The 24189-nt window shown below is 33.1% G+C and overlaps 7 protein-coding genes and 1 non-coding gene across 9 annotated transcripts; 4 read left to right on the top strand and 4 right to left on the bottom strand.

The window, feature by feature from the left end:
* Positions 1-1215: 1215 nt before the first annotated feature.
* LOC127258266 (GDP-L-galactose phosphorylase 1-like) lies at positions 1216-3720 on the top strand. Its single transcript, XM_051285056.1, has 5 exons — positions 1216-1792; positions 2112-2527; positions 2615-2800; positions 2881-3141; positions 3234-3720. Exons 1-5 carry the CDS (start codon positions 1657-1659, stop codon positions 3564-3566), a joined length of 1332 nt encoding a protein of 443 aa, XP_051141013.1. The 5' UTR covers positions 1216-1656; the 3' UTR covers positions 3567-3720.
* Positions 3721-4028: 308 nt separating this feature from the next.
* Positions 4029-4610, bottom strand: LOC127258429 (probable calcium-binding protein CML10). The gene has a single exon (XM_051285266.1). It carries the CDS (start codon positions 4600-4602, stop codon positions 4141-4143), a length of 462 nt encoding a protein of 153 aa, XP_051141223.1. The 5' UTR covers positions 4603-4610; the 3' UTR covers positions 4029-4140.
* A 2792-nt stretch (positions 4611-7402) lies between these two features.
* Positions 7403-9997, top strand: LOC127258553 (probable fructokinase-6, chloroplastic). Of its 2 annotated transcripts, XM_051285428.1 has the most exons (8): positions 7403-7530; positions 7720-7860; positions 7996-8207; positions 8349-8561; positions 8647-8844; positions 8926-9063; positions 9145-9261; positions 9490-9997. In XM_051285428.1, the coding sequence occupies exons 2-8, from the start codon at positions 7734-7736 to the stop codon at positions 9625-9627; spliced, it is 1143 nt and encodes a 380-aa protein (XP_051141385.1). In that variant the 5' UTR covers positions 7403-7530; positions 7720-7733; the 3' UTR covers positions 9628-9997. The 2 variants fall into 2 exon arrangements, with proteins under 2 accessions (XP_051141385.1, XP_051141384.1); XM_051285427.1 differs by having other exon boundaries at positions 7410-7860.
* A 132-nt stretch (positions 9998-10129) lies between these two features.
* LOC127258554 (polcalcin Che a 3) lies at positions 10130-10761 on the top strand. The gene has a single exon (XM_051285430.1). The coding sequence runs from the start codon at positions 10437-10439 to the stop codon at positions 10689-10691; it is 255 nt and encodes an 84-aa protein (XP_051141387.1). The 5' UTR covers positions 10130-10436; the 3' UTR covers positions 10692-10761.
* Positions 10762-11460: 699 nt separating this feature from the next.
* On the bottom strand, positions 11461-12201 carry LOC127258362 (uncharacterized protein At1g66480-like). Its single transcript, XM_051285170.1, has one exon. It carries the CDS (start codon positions 11979-11981, stop codon positions 11559-11561), a length of 423 nt encoding a protein of 140 aa, XP_051141127.1. The 5' UTR covers positions 11982-12201; the 3' UTR covers positions 11461-11558.
* Positions 12202-13765: 1564 nt separating this feature from the next.
* Positions 13766-16793, bottom strand: LOC127258058 (transcription factor MYB3-like). The gene is made up of 3 exons (XM_051284698.1): positions 16589-16793; positions 16269-16398; positions 13766-14154 (listed from the first exon to the last, which is right to left on the bottom strand). The coding sequence occupies exons 1-3, from the start codon at positions 16791-16793 to the stop codon at positions 13833-13835; spliced, it is 657 nt and encodes a 218-aa protein (XP_051140655.1). The 3' UTR covers positions 13766-13832.
* A 3285-nt stretch (positions 16794-20078) lies between these two features.
* Positions 20079-22995, bottom strand: LOC127258628 (uncharacterized). Its single transcript, XM_051285555.1, has 11 exons — positions 22863-22995; positions 22739-22801; positions 22288-22422; positions 21671-21773; positions 21515-21585; positions 21316-21420; positions 21214-21247; positions 20970-21070; positions 20835-20894; positions 20573-20776; positions 20079-20480 (listed from the first exon to the last, which is right to left on the bottom strand). Exons 1-11 carry the CDS (start codon positions 22974-22976, stop codon positions 20391-20393), a joined length of 1080 nt encoding a protein of 359 aa, XP_051141512.1. The 5' UTR covers positions 22977-22995; the 3' UTR covers positions 20079-20390.
* An 89-nt stretch (positions 22996-23084) lies between these two features.
* TRNAS-CGA (transfer RNA serine (anticodon CGA)) lies at positions 23085-23166 on the top strand. Its single transcript has one exon. It is a non-coding gene; the product is annotated as a tRNA-Ser (tRNA).
* Positions 23167-24189: the final 1023 nt, after the last annotated feature.

The following is a 24189-nucleotide window of genomic DNA, read 5'->3' as shown; positions in this document are numbered from 1 at the left end:
CTTAAATTTGAATTTAAATAATATTTTTATGTGATATTTTGTAAATAAAAATAGTATATTTTTATTTTAAATTGTCTCAGTTGAACAATAGTCATTTGTATTATACACAGACACTTTGCTATTTAATTTTTTAGCAAAATATTTGTTAAATATACTATTCTTAATTTACTATCAAATTGTAAATGGATATTTTCATCTGGGATGAAAGAAATATATTGATTGTAAGCAATTTAAAATAATAAAATAAAAAATTATCAATGGTAAAGTATAGAGGAATTTTCTTAGAAAGTACATGAAGAATATAAAGAAGAGGTAAATCTAAATGTTAACATAACACAAATATTTCATTTTATAAAAATATAGAAAAAATTGCAAAAAATACTTTATATGTAGGTTAAATTATTATTTTTGAACATTTTTTTTTTCACTTTTACAATTTAAAATATTATGTGTACTTTAAACATTATTTTTGCCCCCGACACCGGAAAAACATACGTGATCGTTACGTGTGCCTTCGTGGCCTGACCGGCGCATACGTGGACATTGTTGTGGCTTTGTGGTCGTCTGCGTGGTAGTAGGACATGTGACGTGAATTTATTTTTATTTTTTTACTTTCCTAGTTTAGGACATTATTTGTACTTCAAGTATTATTTTTGGCCTCTGGTTCCGAAAAAGTAATTTGTTTTAGGGTCTTTATTTGCAATTTGATCTAATTAGACTAAATAGAAATAAAAAAAACTTAGAACAAATTATTTTTCCAACACTAGAAGATATAATATCCATATTTTTTTCAATTTTCTCAAAAATATGAAATGAACAAATCTCAGATAAACCTACAATACTTCTAATGGGCCCACCCATATATACAATAATTTTTAAAAGTCCAATTTTGATCCGTTCCCAAATTTGAAAGATAGGCCCAAAATATTAAAAGGCCCAATAATTAGAAGCCCAATATTGGCCGCCATTGGTGAATTTTCCACTATAAATACATGAAGGGTGTCTTTGTTTTGGAATTGAATTTTAAATTGGGATTTGAATAGTTGTATGACTCGATATAAAACGGATGTTGATGTAATATTTTGAATGTAAAATTAATTTTTAGTATAATATAAAAAAATAAAAAATAAGTGTTTGATTTGATGAGTTTAGGGGAAAAAATAGAATGAATAGAGTATATTAAATCCAATCTTTCAAACAAACACAAAGAAGAACCCAACTTTCTTCGCCATTGCAAATGGGCTAATGGCAACAATCGTTCCTTCCCGCTAAATCCCCCGTCGATTCGATTCAAGCGCAATTTTCAATTCTTATTCCAAATCGATTGATTTCGCCGAAGAAACGCAACCACGGCTCTACCTGAATCCCTCGCTCCCCTCCGAATCGTCCGTGTGAATCACAGTGGTTTGAGTTGCGGCCTTAAGGTGGACGACAAGCACCGGATTCCATCACCGCACGGCGGTCGGGGTGCCTCACCGTCTGACGGTGGCTGCCCCTCCGATCTCCTGTTCCTCGCTGGCGGCGGATTTTTCGCCTCTTTGTTTAATTTTAATTGTTTCTTCGTTTGTGAATAATTTTTGAATTTTCTTCGTACGCATTGAATTTGATTTGTCGAAAAGATACGTAGTTAGATAGGTTACACGAATTTTGGGGTAGATGGAGAGGACATTGACGATAAAGAGGGTTCCGACGGTTGTTTCCAATTACCAGGAGAGCAATGCTTCTTCGGAAGACCTGAAAACTAGGGCTCAGGACTGCGGGCGCCATTGCCTCGGAAACTGCTGCTTGCCAGGTATTTCTCGTAACATTGTAGCTTCATTCTATATCCTGCTGTTGTTTGATTGCAATTTATGATTCTTAGAGTATGTAATTTTGCGTTAGATTGTCTTCAATGACTTTGTGTATTGGATTTTTGGGGTTTTTTTTGTGGAATCATTGTTCTAAGTTGATCTTCATATTGTATTGAATTATTTAGGATTGTAAATTTCATTGATTGTTTATCTGGAAATTCACTCCTCACCTGAAACCGTAATTTTGACATATTATATCATTGCTTGGTTTTGGATGATTAGCTTACAGCTGAATAGTTTTGATTTGTTCATCATTTTCAGTATCTACTCTGCCTCTCTATGCTTTCGGGACTGCCGACTCCGACAATCTCGGATGTTTTAATGGAGAGCGTTCTTTGGTATCCTCTTTGAGCAATTTGTTGTTAGGAGAGTGGGAGGACCGAATGCGTAGGGAACTATTTAGGTACGACATAGCCTCGTGCGAGACAAAGATCATCTCAGGGGAATATGGTTTCGTTACGCAGCTGAACGAGGGTCGACACCTCAAGAAACGCCCCACAGAATTTCGCGTCGACAAGGTTCTTCAACCCTTCGACAACAACAAGTTCAACTTCACTAAAGTGGGTCAAGAGGAAGTCCTTTTCAGGTTTGAGCCGAGCCAAGATGGTGAATCGCATTACTTTCCGAGCTCCCCTGTTCATGCTGAGAATTCCTCGCCTTCCGTCGTTGCAATCAATGTAGGCCTCTTCGATTTATACTTTTCGAGTTAATTGATGATTTTGAATTTCTTTATCTCACCGATTGCTTGTTTTTTGTGTCGCCAGGTGAGTCCCATCGACTACGGACATGTCCTGCTTATTCCCCATGTCTCCGATTGCTTACCTCAAGAAATAAATCACGACGGCCTCCTCCTCGCTCTACGTTTCGCTAAAGAAGCATCGGATCCGTATTTTAGAGTCGGTTATAACAGTTTGGGCGCGTTCGCCACCATCAATCACCTCCATTTTCAGGTAGCAACGAGCGCATTATAAATGTCAGTTTGTTGTTTATACTATGTGACATTTGTAACTCGATTTTCTTTCGTATCTAGGCATACTACTTGGCTGTCTGTTTTCCAGTTGAAAAATCTCCGACCCACAGAACGATGAGCAGCTCGGGACCGTACGAAACGAGAGTGATTGTCTCTGATCTACAGAATTACCCCGTGCGCGGTCTTGTCTTCGAAGGTGGACGCAATTTGCGAGACTTGTCGGACACCGTCGCAAGTTCTTGCATTGCTCTCCAAACCAAGAACATTGCTTTCAATCTTTTAATTTCCGACTGCGGCCGGAGAGTCTTTCTGCTGCCTCAGGTACTGACAATCCCGTCGAACAGACAAGTTTGAATCCATGAATCGTTGCTTGAAGCGTTTGTATTAATATTTCCTCATTAAACTTTTTGCAGTGTTACGCGGAGAAACAGGCGCGCGGAGAAGTGGAGCCGGAGCTTCTGGAGACTCAGGTGAATCCAGCGGTGTGGGAGATCAGCGGCCACATGGTTCTTAAGCGGCGGAAGGATTTTGATGAGGCGACGGAGCAGAGTGCGCGGCGACTCCTGGCTGAGGTTTCTCTGTCAGAGGAGAAGTTCCGGCGAGTGAAGGCGTATGTTATTGAGGCGGCGAATTTGCTGCCGGAGGAGGATTCCGGCGCCGTCGTCGAGGCAGAGTGCGATGTGGATTCCTCCTGCCTCGATGTTGCCTCGCAGCATCTCCCTCAAGATTGCCTCGTGCTGCTCTGATGAATGTTTTTTCGCTTTCTCGTGTCTTCATACAATTTTTAAATTTTTTTTTTTTTTTCGTATTTAATCGATATTTAACACAAGTTATATTTTTGTGTTCGACGATTGCAGCTTATTGACCAGCTACCAGCAGCTACAGGACGAGAGTTATATTTTTCATTAATTCCATAGCAAATACTTGATTATTGCTTGGATTTGATTTGAGTGCCTGATGGGTTTTAGCATAGATTTAGATTATTTTTTTTTTTAAAACAATATTAAATCAAATAATTACTATTATTTTTTTATATTATAATAAAAATTTATTTTATATATTACCAAACAACTATTAAATTCAAATTTTTTACTATTAAAAAAATCTAAATAAAAAAACTAAAACCCACAAACAATATACACCCTAATAGTTTCAAAATTATAAGTAACACATAAAATCCAACTTTATACATTACATCAAACCTTTATTACAATACTATTCCAAAACATAGAACCATACAAACCCCGAAACATCCAACTAAAAAAAAAGTCCCATATGCTTGCATATATACATTATTATTATTATTGTTATTATTATTAATCACGAACCCATCATAACCTTAAACTCCTCGAAATCCACAAATCCGTCGCCGTCGATGTCGTAGGAGGCGATCATTTTCCGGCAGTCCTGGAGCGTGCACTTCTGCCCCAGACTCCGGAGCACCGACTGCAACTCGACGTCGGAGATCTTTCCGTTCCCGTCCTTATCGTACATATCGAACGCCGCCTTCAGCATCCTGTCGCCGCCGCCGCTGCCGCTGGCGCCGCCGAGATGGAACGCCTTGAATTCCTCGAAGTCTATAAAACCGTCGCCGTCGGTGTCCAATTCCGGCATTATCCGAGACAGCATCTCGTCGGAGGTCCTGGACCCCAGATTGTTCAGCACGGCGCCGAGCTCCGACATCGAGATTCTTCCGTCGCCGTCGCCGTCAAACATGTCGAAGATTCGCTTCACTTCCTCCTCTACGGTTAACGGAACCGCCGCCTTTGACTTCCGGCTCATTTTATGAAGGAAAAATAGGGAACCGTACCAGCGGTAATTGTAGAGAACTTTAACACGCACAAACATATATATATATATATAATGTTGTAAATAAGTTTCCATTTTAATTAAGGTTCGCCGTAATTGGACGCCCCGTTAAATTATGGAATGCGAAATTATTGTGACAGTAATATGATTCTCGTTACTAAATCATAATTATATGTATAATTCAAAATTAACTTTGGCATTGAATTAAATTTACCACATACGATGTTTGGATAGGGTTTTGGATTTTTTATTATTATCATTTTATATCTTCCATATTTATTCATTTACTATATTTTTCAAACAATTATCTATCAATATATATTTTCTTAAAAAGATTGGATCAATTCGATTTCTTTTTCTTTTTTAATCATGGATATTATATAAAAGTATATTATTTAATTCCACAAAATAAATTATTGTTAAAACCAAAATACAAAATCAATTTGAATAACTTTCAATATACATTAAAATTAATGTTTGGTAAAGAATGAGCCGGCTTTGGGTGAACTTATGATCATAAAATTATGAGTTCAAACTCCCGATGTCTCTAGGTCTTGCCTACAACTGCAAGATAAAACGTTGACACAATTATATAAATACGTAATTTTGTATTTTAAAAATATAAGTTATATTTTTATTGAAGTAGAATATTATTTTTTAATGTAATCTCACTTCTTTAGTTTGTGCAGATTGTTATTATTTAATAATGTACTAATATATTTTCTATTTTCAAATGGACTACTGTAGTTTAGAATATATTCCCCCCGTCCCAAACAAGGTGTAATATTTGTTTTGGACACGGATTTTTAGGTGGGTAGTATTAAATAGGATAATTTAGAAATTAGGTGATGTGATTGAGAGAGAAATATATTTTTTATTTTTTTCATTTGGGTGATGGAATGAGATAAAATGTGGTGTAGAGATTAAAGGCGTGTTTGGCAATTAGCTTATAGCTGTTAGCTGATTCAATTAGCTGATCCAATTAGCTGGTTTGACTAGCTGATTCGATTAGCTGTTTGTATTAAAATGTTTGGTAAAACAACTGTTTGATATTAGCTGTTTATACGTAAAATGACAATTGAGGACATTTTTATTTTATTTTATTTTTATTTCTAATATATTCAATTATGTTCTTTTGAGTTTAGGATGTTTAAAATTTTTTGTTATTAGTTATTGAAAATTATAAAATTGTTATAAAAATATTTATTTTTATTACAGTTAGATTTAAAAAATAATAGTATATTTTTATTAAAATATATAAATAATTTTTTCTATTGAAAATGATGTGAAATATAAAATAATAAATTTTTCGTGTATATATTTATTATGTTAGTTATCGATTAGTTAATTATATTTATAATTTTCAATAAATTTAATTTATTTAATTTATCTTTAGTATAAAATTTATATAATATAATTTTAATATAAAAATAAATTATTAATATTTATACTTTCTATTTTATGTTGATTTTAATAAATTTATATATTTACAATTAAAATAATTTTTAAATTAAAATTAATTATTTTAAATTTATAAAAGTAAAACTATAATATAAAAAAAAATATAATTAATAAATAATCAAAATATATTTATTTGTGTAAAATGCATAATAAATTTTTAAGGGCATATAAAGAATAAAAAAAATTTACGGAAAAAGCTATTTCAATACGCTGGCTAAGTTAGTTTTTCAGAAATTAGCTTGCTATTCCAAAAAGCTGATTTACCAAACACCTAAATTAGTTTTTTGACTGGTCAAACAGCTAAAAGCTGTTCAATAAGCTAAAAGCTATTTAAAAAATTATTTGCCAAACACCCCCTAAATATAATTAATTATTTTCTATTTTGAAAATATTGCAGGGTATTTGGAACATACCAAAAAAAAAATATATTACGTGTTTGGGATGGAGGGAGTACTAACATTTGAAGTATGTTGTGGAGTTAGTATTTGAAGAAAAACCTAGAACTACTTTTTGATAGTAATTTGTGCAATTTTATAAAATTTTAAAACTGTTTGAGTAATATATTTTGCAAAATTTAACAAAAAAAAAAGAAGATACACATGTTTTAATGATGTTGTGTGCCAAATGATTTTGCTGAACTCATTAATTATACTATTTGAACAACATGTTAGTAGTGATAAGTGTCGAATTTACGTTAGATTTTAATTGATCTTGAGAGTCCAGATATTGATATTTAATGAATTATTATTATTATTATATGAAAAAAATGTTTTAGTGTTATTTGGTGTCGACAAGTTGAATATATCGAAAGTTTAAATCCATGAACTCTTGATCACAAGTTCACATCTACACCACCATCAGACCATTTTTTACGGGATGATATTTTTTTTGATTTTCACCCAAATATTATTTAAATCCATGTTTTTTGGAAAATTTTTTTTTTTTCTCACAAAAAATTTCAGTATACATTATTTTAATATCAAATATAAATCAATTTTTTTTTTTTTCAGACCAATAAAAAAACATACTCTTAATTTCAACTTAAATGGGTAATGTACAGCACATAATCGGTACAATAAGACTGCAATTTATGGTGAAAGAATGTTATAAAAAATATATATTATACTTTATACTATAGAAGAAAAAAAAATAATTATTACTTATTTTTATTAAAACTTCGATCAAATAAATACATATTTGTACAATGCAATGAGTATTTAAATAAAACAAAATAAATCAAATAACGTAAACAAAAAAAACACATTGTATCAAACAGGCCTTGTATGGTCGTTGGGCTGTCCGTCCAACTCAGTCCATAGGCGCCACTACCACAAAACGACAAAACACTTCTCCTTCCTTCGTTCCTTCCCTACGGTCCTCTTCAGCTTTCGAAAGAAGCAGAGCAGAGCAGAGCAGAGCAGTACAGTGCAGCTACAGTCTGTAATAGTTAACATAACCCCCAATATAATTACTATTGTATACAGGGACGACGGGCTTTGTAATCGCCGCCGATCGATGAATCCAATCCTCTTTTCCCCCCTTTCGATTTCATCACCTATACTTCATTAATTAATTAATTGCATTCGATTTCCTTCCCTGGAGGAATCAATCCTATTTCCATTTTCTCAGATTAACCTCCTAAAATGGCTCTTCATCTCGCCGCCGTCGTCAACCTCCACTCCGCACCTTCGCCAATTTTCCGGAAATGCAGCTCCAAAGTGCCGCCCTCGCCCTTTTCTTCAACTTCGTCTCCGAAATTCCGAATTCAAGGTAACAAATCCCCTCTATCATCTGCTATTTAGCATAATTTTGTACTCAATTCTACTGTAATTGCCATGGACGCGAAGTTTAGGGTTAGGGCTAGGGTTACAAATTAGATGAACAGTTCGAATTGATAATTTGCAGCTAACGCATTAAAAATTGGCGACGGGCCTCGGGATAACGACGAATCTCCACTCGTGGTTTGCTTTGGGGAAATGCTGATCGATTTCGTGCCGACGACGAGCGGACTCTCGTTGGCCGAATCGCCGGCGTTTAAGAAAGCTCCCGGAGGTGCACCGGCTAACGTCGCCGTCGGCATTGCTCGCCTCGGCGGCAATTCGGCGTTCGTCGGAAAGGTAGTTTAGTCGCAGGAAGTTTTTTACTCATGATCATTTAAGTTCAAAAGACTCTATAGTCTATAGATCTTTTAAATCAGAAAATCGAAATCTTTAGATGCAATCTCATCCGTCCATTCATTCCTTTGCGTCACCGATCAGGTCGGCGACGATGAATTTGGGTACATGCTCGCCGATATTTTGAAATCGAACAATGTAAACAATCAAGGAATGAGGTTCGATCCCGGCGCTCGAACCGCTCTAGCATTTGTAACTCTCCGAAACGACGGAGAGCGCGAGTTTATGTTTTACCGCAATCCGAGCGCCGACATGTTGCTTCGAGTCGACGAACTCGATTTAGACTTAATTAAGAAGGTAGATCAACAATTTATGTCGCCTATCGAAATTAATACCTCGTGCTGTTGTCTTAATCCGATTTTCTTTTCTCGATGTTGTCCAGGCGACGATTTTCCACTACGGCTCGATAAGCTTGATCACAGAGCCTTGTAAATCGGCTCACATAGCTGCGGCAAAGGCTGCCAAGGATGCCGGTGTGATTTTATCGTACGATCCGAACTTGAGGCTTCCGTTATGGCAGTCTGGAGAAAGCGCCCGGGAAGGTATTCTAAGCATTTGGGACACCGCCGACATAATTAAGGTATTCTGAATTCGGTTCAATCCTATTTAAACAGAGTATTCGTGTTCGGCGTGTTTATTTTGGATGTAATGGAAACCTCAGATCAGCGAAGAGGAGATATCATTTTTGACGAAAGGAGAAGACCCGTATGACGATAATGTGGTTCGAAAATTGTTCCACGATAATCTTAAATTGCTGCTCGTCACCGAAGGCCCCGAAGGGTGCCGGTATTATACCAAAGTATGTTGCGATTAAACCATTACACGAAGCGCGCGGATTCTTGGAATTTTGACATAATTATTGTCGAATCATCGTTTGTAGGAGTTTAGTGGACGAGTGGACGGTCTGAAGGTTGAAGCCGTGGACACCACAGGCGCCGGAGATGCTTTTGTGGCGGGTATTTTAGCGCAGCTTTCGTCGGATTTGTCGCTTCTAAAGGTGAATAAATTGTAGCTGTAATTTTAAATCTGCGCCTGATCTAAACTTTTGCTTCTATTGGTTAAATGATCGTCTCATCTAAAAGCTTTTTAAGTAATAGAGATATGCATCATTAATACATATTATATAGTCTACCAATACTATTTACGATTCGATTTTCTAACATCCATTGTTGTTCCTTCTAATTTTTGTGCTAAAAACCGAGATGGACTTTCTTTTATTTCGCAGGATGAGGGCAAGTTAAGAAATGCCTTGAGATTTTCCAATGCTTGCGGAGCCTTGACTGTGACGGAACGGGGCGCTATTCCGGCTTTGCCTACCCGGGACGCCGTTATGAATGCTTTGCTCAAGTCGTCCGTGGCATAGGTTCGTTTTCTTTCATGATCGTATATAACTAACCGAGTATGATCTGGCGATTTTCATCGACAACTTGTCTGGTTCCATCAAGTTGGATCTCCGGTTTTTCTATTTTACCTTTTTTTTTTGTCGAATTATCCGGTAAACAGTATAGTATAGTATAGTATTTAGATCACTTGCCGTGTAATCATTGAAAGATTTTTAGTAGAATTGAGTTGAGTATGGGTAGCATAATAGGTTCGAATTGAAATAAAACTCAAACCCGACCCATCGACATTCCTAATACGAACATATTAAGGTTACACAGCATATATTGTATTTATGTTAAAAGTAACATTGTTTGTTAGATTTTGTCAAATCAGTAGCTGATTTAATAGAAGGATCGGAATATACCACCATGATATTATTTGTTTTTAGGAAGGGACACTCTCATTTTATTCAATAATTATTATTATTTTTTTATAAAATATTATATTTAATACAAAAAACATTTGAAATTTTAGAAAATCTTTACTAACAGTATATTTTAAAATATACAGTTCCCCATTAATAAAATATCTTCAAAACATTTATATAAATACTAAATAGACTAGACAATCTCATTTTTTAGAACATTTTTCATTGTCTAATTAAATAAATAAATAAAATCAAGTTCCATCCTGTGGTCAAAATCTCCTAATCAAGGCAGGGCACACTCACCACATTTGTCCCGTGTCTTAAGGCCGACCGTACGCTCCGACCAGACCACCTCTCAACATAAGCCTCCCAATGTCCTAACCACATTTTTGCAAAGGCAAAACTAAAACTTCAAACCGACCATGGCTGAAGATGATCCCGACATGCCCGACTGGGAGCGAGTTTTCAAACGTTTCGATGCCAACGGCGACGGCAATATTTCCGCAAAAGAGCTCGGCGACGCCCTCCAGGAGCTTGGCAGTGTCGATCCCGACGAAATCAAGTGCATGATGGCAGAGCTCGACACCGATGGAGACGGCTTCATTTCGTTCACCGAATTTGTCGAATTCGCCAAAAACAATCGGGGATTGGTTAAGGACGTTGCCAAAATATTTTAACTCTGTATTTCTTGATTTTTTTTTGTTTTTTTTTTTTATATAAATAACGATATACTGTAGTCTTATTGAATTTTACGAGTACATGAATTTATACATTTATATATTCCCTTTACGTACAAATTAGTTTTATTTTATTTTATTTTGGAGTTCAATTATAATTTATATGATGTGTTTGTATAATATCTCGATTGGTTAGATTTTTAGAACTATTGTATTTGAAACTTACCGCTATAAGTTTAAAATTTTGTGAGTAGAACTATCTTTTAGATATATTTAATATTATTAAGTATTCCCTCCGTCCCAAATAAGGTGCAACATTTGTTTTTGGTACAGATTTTTAGATGGGTAGTATTAAGTAGGATAATTTAGAAATTAGGTGATGTAACGGAGAGAGAAATATATATTTTATTATTTTATTTGGATGATGTGAGGGGATAAAGTATGAGAGATTAGATATAATTAATTATTTCCTATTTTGGAAATATTGTAGGGTGCTTGAGACATATCAAAAAAAAATATTGAAGAGTGTTTGGGACGGAGGAAGTATTATCCTACAAAATATAATTATATAAATATATTTCATCTAGCCTATATTATTACCAATGGCTTTATATTTATAATAAATGAAAATTTTGTCTTCATTTTATTATGTAAAATTTTATTGTTTATAAAACTATATATATTGATTATGTTTGTATTTATATATTTTTAAAATTAAATTAAATTTTCTTTATTAAGTATTAAATTAATATTTTATCTATATATCATCAATTACATTATAAATATACTCAATATCATTTTCATTTTAAAAATATTTTTATTTAAAATATAATTTATATCACCATCAAATATATATATATTTAAATTTTACAAATCTCTCCCGAAAGTCTCGAAACAAAGGCCAACGATTTTCTCAGCCACTTCTGCTTCATCTCTATCCTCTTTCATCACTTCTTCAATCCGGGCCCTGGGAACCCTAACCTTAACCATCACAGAACCCGAACCCGTACCCGTATCCGGATCCTGCCGCTCCCGGGGCGGGTGAGGAAATCTGGGCATTTCAACTAGGAAGTAGTGGCCTCCGGGCTTGAGCTGGGCCCACGGCGGCAATTTGGGGGCCCGGAGCCCGAACTTCTTGACGGCTTGATATTCGAGGAGGACGTGGCGGTCGGAATAATCCTTGAGCACTTCCATGGCGGTCGCCGGCGGCTTCAGCTTGAAGGTCTCTCCGCCGTCGATTTTCATGATCTTGCTGGATGATGATCCTCCGCCGCCGATGCCGTTTCCCATTATCTTCTTCTTCTTCTTAATAATAATAATAATAATACTAATAATAATTATATTTTATTTTTTATATTTTTAACGGTAGGAATTAACTACAAGAAAGAATTAAAGTAGGAGGGCGACGAGTGAATGAATATTTGCCGTACTCGGATATATGATATTAAGACTTTCGTTTTGTTTGGTTTTGTTCTAGAATTGACACTTTAATTTAAATAATATATTATAAATATAATTTATTTAAATTTATTTTATAAAATATTAGGATGAATAGGCTTTACACAGTACATTTTCAAAAAATATTACATTATATTTTTTTTTCAGTAAATATCAAATCAAATACTAATATTTTATTTTATTTTATTTTTTCAAATTTTTAAAATTTTAAAAATTTTCATAATTTGACAAAAAAAATTCCTATTTTAAAATTAGTGTAATGACATTTTTGCCCTTATTTTTTTTTATGTAAAAATAATAATGTGATATAAAATAAAAATATTTGTGAAAAAAATAGGGCATTTAATGAAATATATATTATATTCGCACATTATATAACAACATATTTTATTTATTTTTTTATGGAGTGGAGTATCTAGAAAGTGGGCGCATGGGTTGTGGCCACTGACCTGTGACCACCAATGGGATTTGTTTATAGAGTAAAATAACTTTATGTTAATTATTTGAAAAAAAAAAAAAAAATCAAACTTGATTTCAATATAAAAATAAATTATAAATTTTGATTTCAATATAAAAAAAAAAAAATTCATTAGTTTTAATTTTATTATAAATAATTTTAATTAATTTTGATCTCACTATTAAAAATTAATAAAAATTGTTCACGTGAATTTGATGAAGTTACTATATATATATATATAGCAGGTGAACTGAAATGTCGCGAACATGATCATATATTTTGATTAATATGCACAATTTAAACAACAGACTAGACAAATAAGTTGTATTGGAAATGTACATCTACTATTTCACCAAATTATCATTAAATTCAAAAAGTTCAGACACAAAATAAACACATAAGGATGTCTTATGATATATATATATATTAATTTATTACACAACAATCATAATTCTTTATAAAAATATATTATTATAATTTTTTTATTTTTATTTTTTATTTTTAGAATAGATTAAAAATAATAATATTTTATTGATAATAAAAATATATATGATAATTTTGATATTTTTACTGTAGAAATACAACAAAAATAAATATTTTTGCAAAGATGAGTATTTTGATATTTAAATACGAACCCTATCACTGTTAATGTAATTCAAAATAAATATTCTTGAAAAAAAAATACAAAAATAATTCATTAAATTACAAAATAATTAAGCATAATACTCCCTCCGTCCATCCGACCTATCCATTTTGTCATTTTAGTCTGTCCATCTAAAATGTATCTATTTTTTTTTAGTAAATGTATCTTTCACTAAAATATAAAATTACTCAACCCTTTATGTAATATTACACAAATGTCATCAAATAACACCAATTAATATCATAAATTTTAAGGAATATAATAGTCTTTATATATATCAATCGTGCCACATATCAATGTAATACTAATATACTAAAATCGACGTGCAAAAAATAAACGGATAGATAAACGATGAACGAAGAGAATAATATAATTTAAAAATACATTATTATTGTTTTATGACGTAGGACCCGCAAAGGTGTGCACTGGTAAAGTGCTATACATTATTTTATTTTATACAGCAGTAACAACAACTACACATTACATATAAATAACCCTCGACTTTCCGGTTGACCTCCGCCGTCACTCCCCTAGCTCCTTCGCCGGCGTCGGAAAGCACGGCGGCGGAACGGCAACAGCGAGATCAAACAACATTCGGTTGAAGCGAAGACGACGAGGCCTGATCGCTGCCGTCGTCATCAGTAGTCGAGCAGCATTCCGACGAGGCAGGAGTGTCGGCTACGTCCTCGTCGTCGGACGGCGCAACTGCGTTAAAAGTGCAAGGCTGCATTTCTCCGGCGGCGACGGAAGATGATGACGGCGGCGCCGGCGGCAGGGTTTGGTGGACGGTGTGGTTGTTGGGGTCGATGCCCATGGTTGTGAGTTTCTTCTTGATGTGAGAGTTCCAGTAGTTTTTTATCTCGTTGGCGGTCCGACCGGGCAGTCGACCGGCAATCAAGGACCACCTGACGGTCAGTCAAGGCACGTGACATGCATGCGTTAGATTGGATGGGATGTTAACCATTTATTCACGTGTAATAAATTAAATGCCACTGCGCGACATTTTCACTCTTGCTTTGGACATTGTTTACTACTGTCTTATTACTTTGAGTTAGTTTTATTTATTTATTTTTTGAAACTATATAAATTTTTTCTTAAAAATTACATTAAAAAAAATATTTTTTTGTCTAAAATATTACATTCAATAAAAAAAAAACATCCACACAGACATACACCGGTAGGGCGTGCTTGATTGATATATATATTTTTTTTATAAAAAGAAAATTAATAGTAATTTGAATATAATAATTTATTAGATAAATAATATATATATATAATAGTAAAAATTTTAAAAAATTACTGAAAATAACAAACCCTTAAACCCTATAGACTTATGAAATTTTGAAAATTTAAACATTTTGTGAAATAGTAAAAATTAAATATTGAATTTGATATTTGTTTAAAAAAAAAATAATAAATTGGTATTTGATATGATTTTTTTTTTAAAAAAAAAAAATTATTGAAATAAATGATACTAAAATTTTCAAAAATGTTCATGTATTGATATTTTTAATAAGAATAAATAAATATATTAGATATTGGCTGTGTTTGCTTGTAAGTTGAACTAAAATTTGATAGTACGCTCCCAAACCATTTTTTTTTTTTTTTTTATGTGAACTAATTCTCCAAAATATCTAAAAGTAAATTTCACTTATAATTTTCTATTCATATCTTAAAGTGAGTTAATAAAACAAAAATAAATAAATAAATAAATAAATTGATAAATTGAATGTATAAATAGTTGTTATATTTTTATAAATAAAAATAATATTGTAAGATATAAGTTAAAAAGTATGGAAGAATTATTTGATATAAATATAAATTAAATATTTTTTATTAAGAAACAAAATGTACTATAAATGTGATGGACAAGAGAGTATATAATATGAATATCAAATTTGAGACAATAAAATTTCATATAATACAAATAGAAAAAGTATGGTATTTATTTATTTATACTTAATATAAACTAATTTTATAAAAAATAAAATTTTTTAAATATTGATAAAAATATTTGTTTATTCAATAAAAAATTAGAAATAAAAAATATTTGAGAGAATCTTATATGATATAATAAGTTATAAAATTAATTAATTTTATTTATATTCATTAAATATAATTTACTAAGAATATAAATGTATCAACTTTTATAAAATAAATTTTTTAAAAAAATATCAATTAGGATATAATTGATGAAGTATTTTCTACAAAATAGTAGTACAATACCGTGAAAGTTAGTTAATCCAATTTTAGGGTTTTGTTAGTTGTGTTTGTCGTGGGGTTTGAATTTTAAACCGAAATACCTATTTGATGCAAGTCTTATATTTAAAATTAATTTTTAATATGCTAAAATAAATAAATATATTTTTTGTCCGACTGAAAGTATTTTTTTATCTTCAATTGTCTCATTCAGAAGTATAATTTTTCTATTATAATAAAAATAATTATACAATAATACTAAACTATCCTTAATGTTTACATAAATTACAAATATATCATTAGTTTTTACCTAAACTATAAATAGCAAAAATATCAAAAGTATTTTATATACTTCTGCTAATTAATAAATTAAAATACTTATATTTTAGAAATAAATTGAGAAATTATATAATACTAAAATAAAATAATTTTTCAAAGAGAATAAACCGGAAATATATGTCTATGGATTGTTATTCTGTAAGATTTTTAGAAATTAATTTTTAAATTTCAGTATGAGTAATTATTATTATTATTATTATTGCTACGTAGCTATGAAGTAATATTTTCATTAAGATATAATAGTGTTTTCGTACTTGATAGTTTCTGTTTTATGTAGATACATTCATATTCATTATATTTCGAAATTTTTTGCTGATATTAATTATCTTATTAGTGAAATACATGATTAAATTCCAGTCCTTAAAAATCAAGTACTTAGCAAAATTATTAATACTATAAATTTACTAACAAGAAGAAGAAAAAAAATAAAAATAAAATCATTATATATATATATATATAATTGCGGGGCAGAATGGCATACCGATTGCCGAGTAGCGCGTGTAGCTTGATAATAAGGTCCTCTTCGTCTTCGCCAAAGTTGTCGCACTTTATGTCGGGTCTCAAGTAGTTCATCCACCTCACTCGACAACTCTTCCCGCATCGCTGCAACCCTAATTTTAAATATATATACATATATATATATATATTTACACACACGTGTTGTATTAATTTTTATTTTTTTAAAAAAGAATTATTATTATTTTTTAATTTAAATTTAAATATAGAAGCCCCATTTTTACATAATTAACCTCTTTCAACAAATATTGAAATACTTAATTGTCGTAATTAAATCATTTTTACCAGCAGCGATGGGTAGAGTTGTCCAGTTGCAGGCTGCTTCACCATGAAGTTTGATATAGTCGAGCAGTTTCTCATCTTCCTCTTTCGACCAATTTTCAGCATTAGCATTTGATGATGATGATGACGATGATGATCCTCCTTTTGTGCTGCTGCTGCTTTTCTCTAATTTCTCTTTGTCTCTCTCTTTCTTGTTGCATCTCTTCATCGAATTGAATTGAATTATTAGATCTGTGACCTATCTATCTATCTATCTGCAAAAATTAATTAATTTATCAAGGATCGGAGAAGTAGCTTTTAGATATCAATGTGTTGTATATATATGCAACTGCAATTTTTTAATTTCTCCCCACGCCTGCAGATATATCTGTGCAGGGCAAAGATATATATATATATATAAGTAGAGAGAGAGAGAGAGAGAGAGAGAGAGAGAGAGAGAGAGAGAGAGAGAGAGAGAGAGAGATGGGAACTAACAAACAAACTAGCTAACTTAAGGTCTGGAGAATTAATGGCGGCGGGTGGGAGCTAGGGGGAGAAGGAAGCTAGCTAGCTGAGGAATGTAAGTTCGTAAGTAAGATATATGATTGACTTAGAATGGTGGTTCAGCTGTAATTCCTCCCTCTCCCACTCAACTCACTTCCTACCTTTCGATCTAATTAATTAATTAATTAATTGTTTTTTCACTTTTTTTTTTTTTTAATTGCTCTCACAATTCCATAATAATATATTTTTGCTGTTTTTTTGTTATTGTGTGATATTTTGGAGTGATGTAATTTTAATATTTCTTTATTTTAGAATAATATATAATAAAAATTCAAAAAATATATACAAAATTTAAAATAATTATTAAATTTTAACTTACGATTTTGGTCAATCACAACATCCACCTACTGATATATATTTTAAAAAAATTAAGGTTTCTTTTTTTTTTTTAGGTGAGTTTACTTATGTTTAGTTTTTTATTTTGTGATTTATATTGTTAGATGAAATAATTGTTAATTATAATATTTTGGATAAAATATACTCCTTTCGATTGGCAATTTTAACACATTTAGGTTTAGGGTTGCCACGGAGTTTAAAAAATATGAACCATTCAATAAAGAATATAAAATAGTTGGGATATTGATAAAACATAATTGATGTTTAACAATGATAGTAATATTAATTGTAAATAAATATTGAATTGAGAGTAATAGTTACAAATTGATAATTTGATTTTGGCAAAATTAATGATAGAATAAATTTAATGCAAAGATAAAACAAAAAAACAAAAATAAATTTGACTAACCAAAGAAGAAAGTAATATATTATTATAAGAAATTGGAAACAAAAGATCAAAATAGAAGCATGGTTTGCAAAATCGCTGAGTTGGATCTAAAAAAGTATTTTATGTTTCGATTCTATTACAAAACATATGAGATACGGAGAAAGAAAAGGAGAAGAAGAATATACATACAAAGGATTTAGGGTTTAGAAGATGGTGAATTGGGAAAAAGAAAAAAAGAAGATGGAAACGACGGGTGGAGTTAGGCATAGTTAGCAAGATCGGCTGAGTCTATTCTGCTTAGCCAAGTTGGATCCGGAACGGGGCTTTGCGCTCCGATCCAATTAGAAAATATATTAGATAAAATGAAAAGAAGAAGAAGATGCGAAGAACAAATTAGGGGTTGGAAAAGATTGAATGAGAAGAAGAAATCATGAACTTTCTCTAAGGGTTTAATTAGGCATGGCCGAGTTCATTCCAACCCGGCCAAGTTGGATCCAGGATGGGGCTTGCCATTCCAATTCCGTTACAACATATACAAGATAAATGGAGAAAAAGAGAAAGAAGATGTGGATAATAGGTTTAGGGTTTAGAAGAAGGAGACGAGGGAAATGGTGGGTTAAAGTGGTTCGAAAAATAGGACAAGTCCGTTTCGATTCGTCTGAGTTGGATCTGAAACGTGCTTCCCATTCTGACCCGCTACAAAATATATGAGATAAACGGAGCAAGAGAAGAAGAATATAGATTTAGAGTTTAGAAGAGGATAAAGGGGAAGAAGAAAATGTGAACGACGTGTTAAGAATTTAGGCCAAATTTATAAGTCTATCTCCACACCATTGAGTCATTCTATACGAAACATTGCTTCTTCATATTTTAGTGCTATATATATATATTTGGTCCTTTATTTGTTTTTTAAGATTGACCTTGAGAAAACCGACATTTTGTTTTTCTCATGCAACAACTTTCATTAGATCGTGTCATTTATATTCTACTTCCTCGTTCCCTTTCCATTCCAATTATGAAAACATTTAATTCATTTATTTTCCAATTAAAAAAAATATATATATACTTTTATTTTAGAAAATGTAGATTATGATTGTGAATATCTTAAAAGTACTATACCTTGTATACACCCACTTGCTTCAAAAAATACAGAGTGACCGTGAGGTCATTGATTCAAATACCCGACGCTTCAAGTCACCTACTATACATGGTTCGCTTAGTGTGATTTTTCCGTCGAGCTTGATTTGCAGGGTATTAGGTTCGGCCGGGAGTTTATCCGGTGCGCACTTTCGGGTAGCGGCTGCGGGTTCTCACGTCATAAAAAAAATTACAGAGTGATGTCGAATAATAAATCGTATGCTTTAATTTTTATAATGTATTTTGTTTACACAATGAACTTTTACTTTGACACTATTTATTTTTTAAAAATATTATATTAAATATATTTTTTTTCTCAAAAAATATAAAATAAAATACTAATTTTTTATTTTTTTCAAATTTTCAAAAACCTTTAACAAAAAACTCCTGTCTAAACAGTAATATACATATTGTACAGGAATTATGTGTTTTTTTTGGATGAATTTGAAAATAATTCATTTGAATTTGCTATTAAAACACTTCATATTTAACAAGAGTTTTGTGTGGAAAAAAAATATATATAATTTTTTGAAAAAAAGTAAAATTAAAAAAAAAAATTAACAAAAGAAACACTATTGCGTGTAGTTTCTAATATTAAGAGCGTGTTTGTTTGGGAAATTGAATTTTAAATATACTATTCATTCTAATTTTTTTCCCCAAAAATATTAAATCAAACACATATTTTTTATATTATACTAAAAATCAATTTTACATTCAAAACATCATATCAACACCTATTTATATCACACATCATGTAACTATTCAAATCCAAAATTTTTACTATTCAAATCCCAACTCAAAATCCAAACACCAAAACAAACAGAATGTTCAAAAATTAAATTTTAATTTAATATTTTAAATAAAAATTAATTAATAATATTTTTGACAAAAATGATTATTGATTGTTAGTTGAATAATTTCAAAATTTTAAACCTCAAAAAAAAAAAAAAAAAAAAAACACTACCGGATCGTTAGTATTGCATGTGCTGTTATGTCTCCTACAATTTTTGATTCATAAAAACGACACGAAGTACATAAACATTGGTTCGACTGCACTTTTCAAAATGACTATTTATATTTTTGTTTACGTATGCAATAAAGATCGACACAAATATAAATAAATGGTGGGGCTGTAGAGTTTGCTGTGTTATTGCCTCACCGAGAGCTGCATTCTCCAACCACCACGTGCCTATATTATATATTTCCCTTAACACATTTCCTGAGTGAAAACAAACACAAACTATGCTGCTCCAATCCAAAAAAAGTCTTTCTTTTATCATATTCATTACCAAAATCTGGTCATTCAATTCTTGAATTCAGATCGCAACTCATTTACCCATTTAAGTTCCCGAATTCGATCGATTTTGTCTAATCGAATTGTTTCCGACGGTTGCGATCGCATCACACCTTGCTTAGTCGTCTGCCTCGCAAGCCATTCCAGAAAGCTGCTGCATCAACGACTTTTTTGCCCGGCAGCTGCACCTCCAGCACCTGTAGTGTTTTCATGTCGTCGACATTAGAGCGCAGTTTTGAAATAATTGGAAGAATTCGAAGAGAAATTGGTATTCTAGTTACGGATTTACCTCCAGATATGTACCCGAACCGCAGGGGAATATTAATGATCCTTTTGAGAGGAAAGCGCCGTCTGTTTCGCTAATATGAGGATCGGGATCGTTGTTCACTTTGGTAGTGATGATTTTGAGCTCTATTGTCTTCTGCATACTGCTTTCTGGATCAACTGCTGCAACTTTCACTCGGGTTCCCGGCCAGCCTGCAAATGCACGAACCTGAAAGGTTGTGTGTAATATATGTTTATCTCGTATCGAATTGGAATTCAAGTGTTACCTTGTTGTGAATGACTGCAGCAGTTTCTTCGAACGAAAGCCAAGACTCTTCGGGACTTATCTGCGTCGACAATAATTTGCAGTATCAGCATATGGATAGTGACAACATCAAGATAAAAATGAAGGCGCTGCTTACTTTTGGAGCGAATGTAGCTTTTGATTCGTCTTGTTCAATCGCTTTCACTTTAGCCGAACCATCAAATATCGATGGAAGCTCCCGGATCAGAAGTTCAGATCCTATATTTATGAGAAACGGAAATTCCAATTAGAAACAATGTCTAAGGACGGGCGAAAGCTCCATAAAATGTTATCAAGAAAATACTGTGGCGATAGAACTTTTGTGCAGAATAGTAAAAAACGGTGGGAAGAGGAAGACGTGCCTTCAGCAAACAGAAACTCGAGCAACTTTGGTGCCTGCACAATATCACTCAGTGCTTAGTCGAAGAACATATTCAGAGTGCAGAAATATAAGTTGAACGGACCTTTATTTCGTCGTCGATTTCAACTTTCTTACGAGCAATAACAGGGCCAGCATCCAGCTGGCGCACCGTGTAGGCCAATGAGACTCCTGTTTCTTTCACGCCATCCTGATAAAAGTTTTCTGCGTCGTTAAATAGAACAACGAGACATACTAAATCACCATCCAAATCGAAGAAACCATTAGCTATGAAGAATGTCAACCTGAACAGCCCTCTGAACAGGTGCAGCGCCACGGTAGAGAGGAAGCAAGCTCGGGTGTATGTTTACTGTGCCTATGAGAATACAATCACAATATCACGACAATAGACCTGAGCATGACTGCAAAGCTTCAAAATTTTACATATACTTTAAACTAACCCAAAGATGGTATCTTGAGGAATTTTGTGGGCAGGATATTCCCATATGCAGCCGTGATGCATAGTTCTGGCTCCAGCGCCTTAAAACTCGAGATAAAAGACTCCTATACAGTAGTGCTGCAAAATGTAACTTTGTATTTTCGGAGAAGACTAGCACAATAAGGATTTTGTTTTGTTTTAATCTTCCTTCTATCAGCAAATTTATTCCATCAAGAATGGATAAATATCTTTCAAAGAAAATATGTCAGCCTTCCAATTTGGAGCTCCTTATGAGTTATAACACCCGAAAAAGCCTTTTGATGTTCAATGAACCGACTGTTGGAACCTTATACACCAAAGAATCGAGTCGATCTCCACCATCCATGAGTAAAGTAGTTACAAGTTACAACATCTATCTTGGAAATTTGTTAATTCATCATCCACTAGGAAATCATGAAGTCCCTTTTTCCTCTACTAACTATATCAAACATTCGATCCTAATTTCTGATAAAAAAGGAGAAAACTAGAAAGACATGGTAATAGCACACTCGGCAGTCGACGATATATTTAAGTCTAGAGCAGAGAATATCACAAGGATTAAAAAACAGGACATGAACAAGAAAGGATGAAATAATTTACCTCGCCTGCTTTCTCCGGCGTAAAGATCAAATCGGACGGGAAGCCTCTGTCAAGCGCATGCTGAGAAACAGGGGAGGGCATTACCTTTCTTCCTCTATCCCTTCCCGAAGGAGGTTGGGTGACAATGGCAGCAATCTGCCTCACATCAGCATTGCAATAAACAACATAGAATCAGAATCATCATATAAACTAGCCATGGAAACAGTATCCCTTACGTTTGCTGCTATTCTTATACTTAACTCAGGAAACTACTGCTGTCCGCCATTAAAATTCTTTTAGTTCAACAGAGTATTATTGGCACAACAACGTTCGAAGATTTGAGTGTTCTTCTTGTCAGGAATCATAACAATTACAAATTGAAAACTTCGCGAACAGATCATACCAAAGGAAAAATTAGCTAACAGGAAATGCCTAACGGCTAATTAAACATGGAATTTCACTTCTTCCCTACCTCAAATGATGAATCTGGGACAGAAGCGGCGTTGAAAAGAGCATCGAGAACTGAAGCAGAGACCTGCAATTGCTCACCGTTCAGCGGATGAAAACCGTGCATTGTGTAAAATTCGATAGGTTACCTGAGGCGACCCCAAAAAACAGAGACGCTTCTTACGGGAAGTGGCGGTGGAGGGAAAAGAAGCGACGGCGCTAAGGCAGCAGTAGCGGCGGATCATCAGAGAAGACGATAGCATCGCCGCTTTCGAGTCTGCCTCACCCAATTTCCGCAGAAACATCAAAATCTTAACTCCGATTAGGTAAAAATCTTCAATTAGAAAGAACCATGAGTTGCAAACAAAAACGTCGATATGTCCGAGTGGTTAAGGAGACAGACTCGAAATCTGTTGGGCTCTGCCTGCGCAGGTTCGAATCCTGCTGTCGACGCATAACTTCTTTTAGCATTGTGCTTTTAATCTCATTTTTCTTGACCAATTCTTTTACATATAGAGTTTGCTATCAGGTTTAATTTGGTGGCTATTAGGTTCTAGTAACTTAACTAGCTAATCAATCCTCACCTCCAAAAGGAAATGCATCCCATGATCACTCCCCCTTGACCACATTCATTAATTGATCCGAAATTCCCTTACCATGGCTAGAGATTTGTGCCGCCGCGGACCTCCCCCGTCCATTTAGGTGCACACTCCATAATTGCAGACAGTTTCAGCGACTCTTCTCCTTTTCTAGAAGGAAAAAATGTCTGGGCATGTCCAATGTAAGTATAATCCACTTGTGGAGAGAAATATTCGTGCAGGATGATTGATGCTGGTCTGAAAAGTGCTGGTAGACGGACTTGTCCGGGGCTATGAAGTTATTACAGTTAGGAAAAGGGCATGGATACGGTGCAAAGGTGCATGTTGTCTCATGAGAATGTTTCTTGCTGTAGATTGGTGTCTCCCGGCAGCCATATTCTTTATGCGTGCACGCCATTTTTACTGATTCCATGGCTAGATTGCGCTTGTTTCTTCCAATTGTCGCGCGACAAGATCGACATTTGTTTGTTTTATCGGAGCAAGATGTACATGCTATGTGCCCGTTCATACACTGTAATAAAGAAGAGGTAAACAGCGTAATACATCCTTATGTTTTAGTATTAAAGTCGCATGTAACATTATTTTTCTATAAATCAAAGCAAAAAGTCAAAGAAAAATAATACTATTTGCCTACAATACTACTTCTTTAGTCTCTTAAGAATCAATTCATTTTTCTATTTTGGGTTATTCCACAACAAAGTATTAATTTACTTTTTTTTAATAATTGTACTATCTACCTAATATTACAAATACCCTCCTAATTTACAATATATTATATAAATGTCATTAACTTTATATCATACATACTAATGTTAATAAAATTAATTTAGTTTTTTTACCTTTATTTTTACAACATCCTAATAAATACTAATATTTT

This window comes from Andrographis paniculata, unplaced genomic scaffold (assembly GCF_009805555.1).
Source record: "Andrographis paniculata isolate CXL003 unplaced genomic scaffold, ASM980555v1 Contig59END, whole genome shotgun sequence".
Classification (NCBI taxonomy): Eukaryota; Viridiplantae; Streptophyta; class Magnoliopsida; order Lamiales; family Acanthaceae; genus Andrographis; species Andrographis paniculata.
This window is presented reverse-complemented; position numbering and strand designations above follow the sequence as displayed.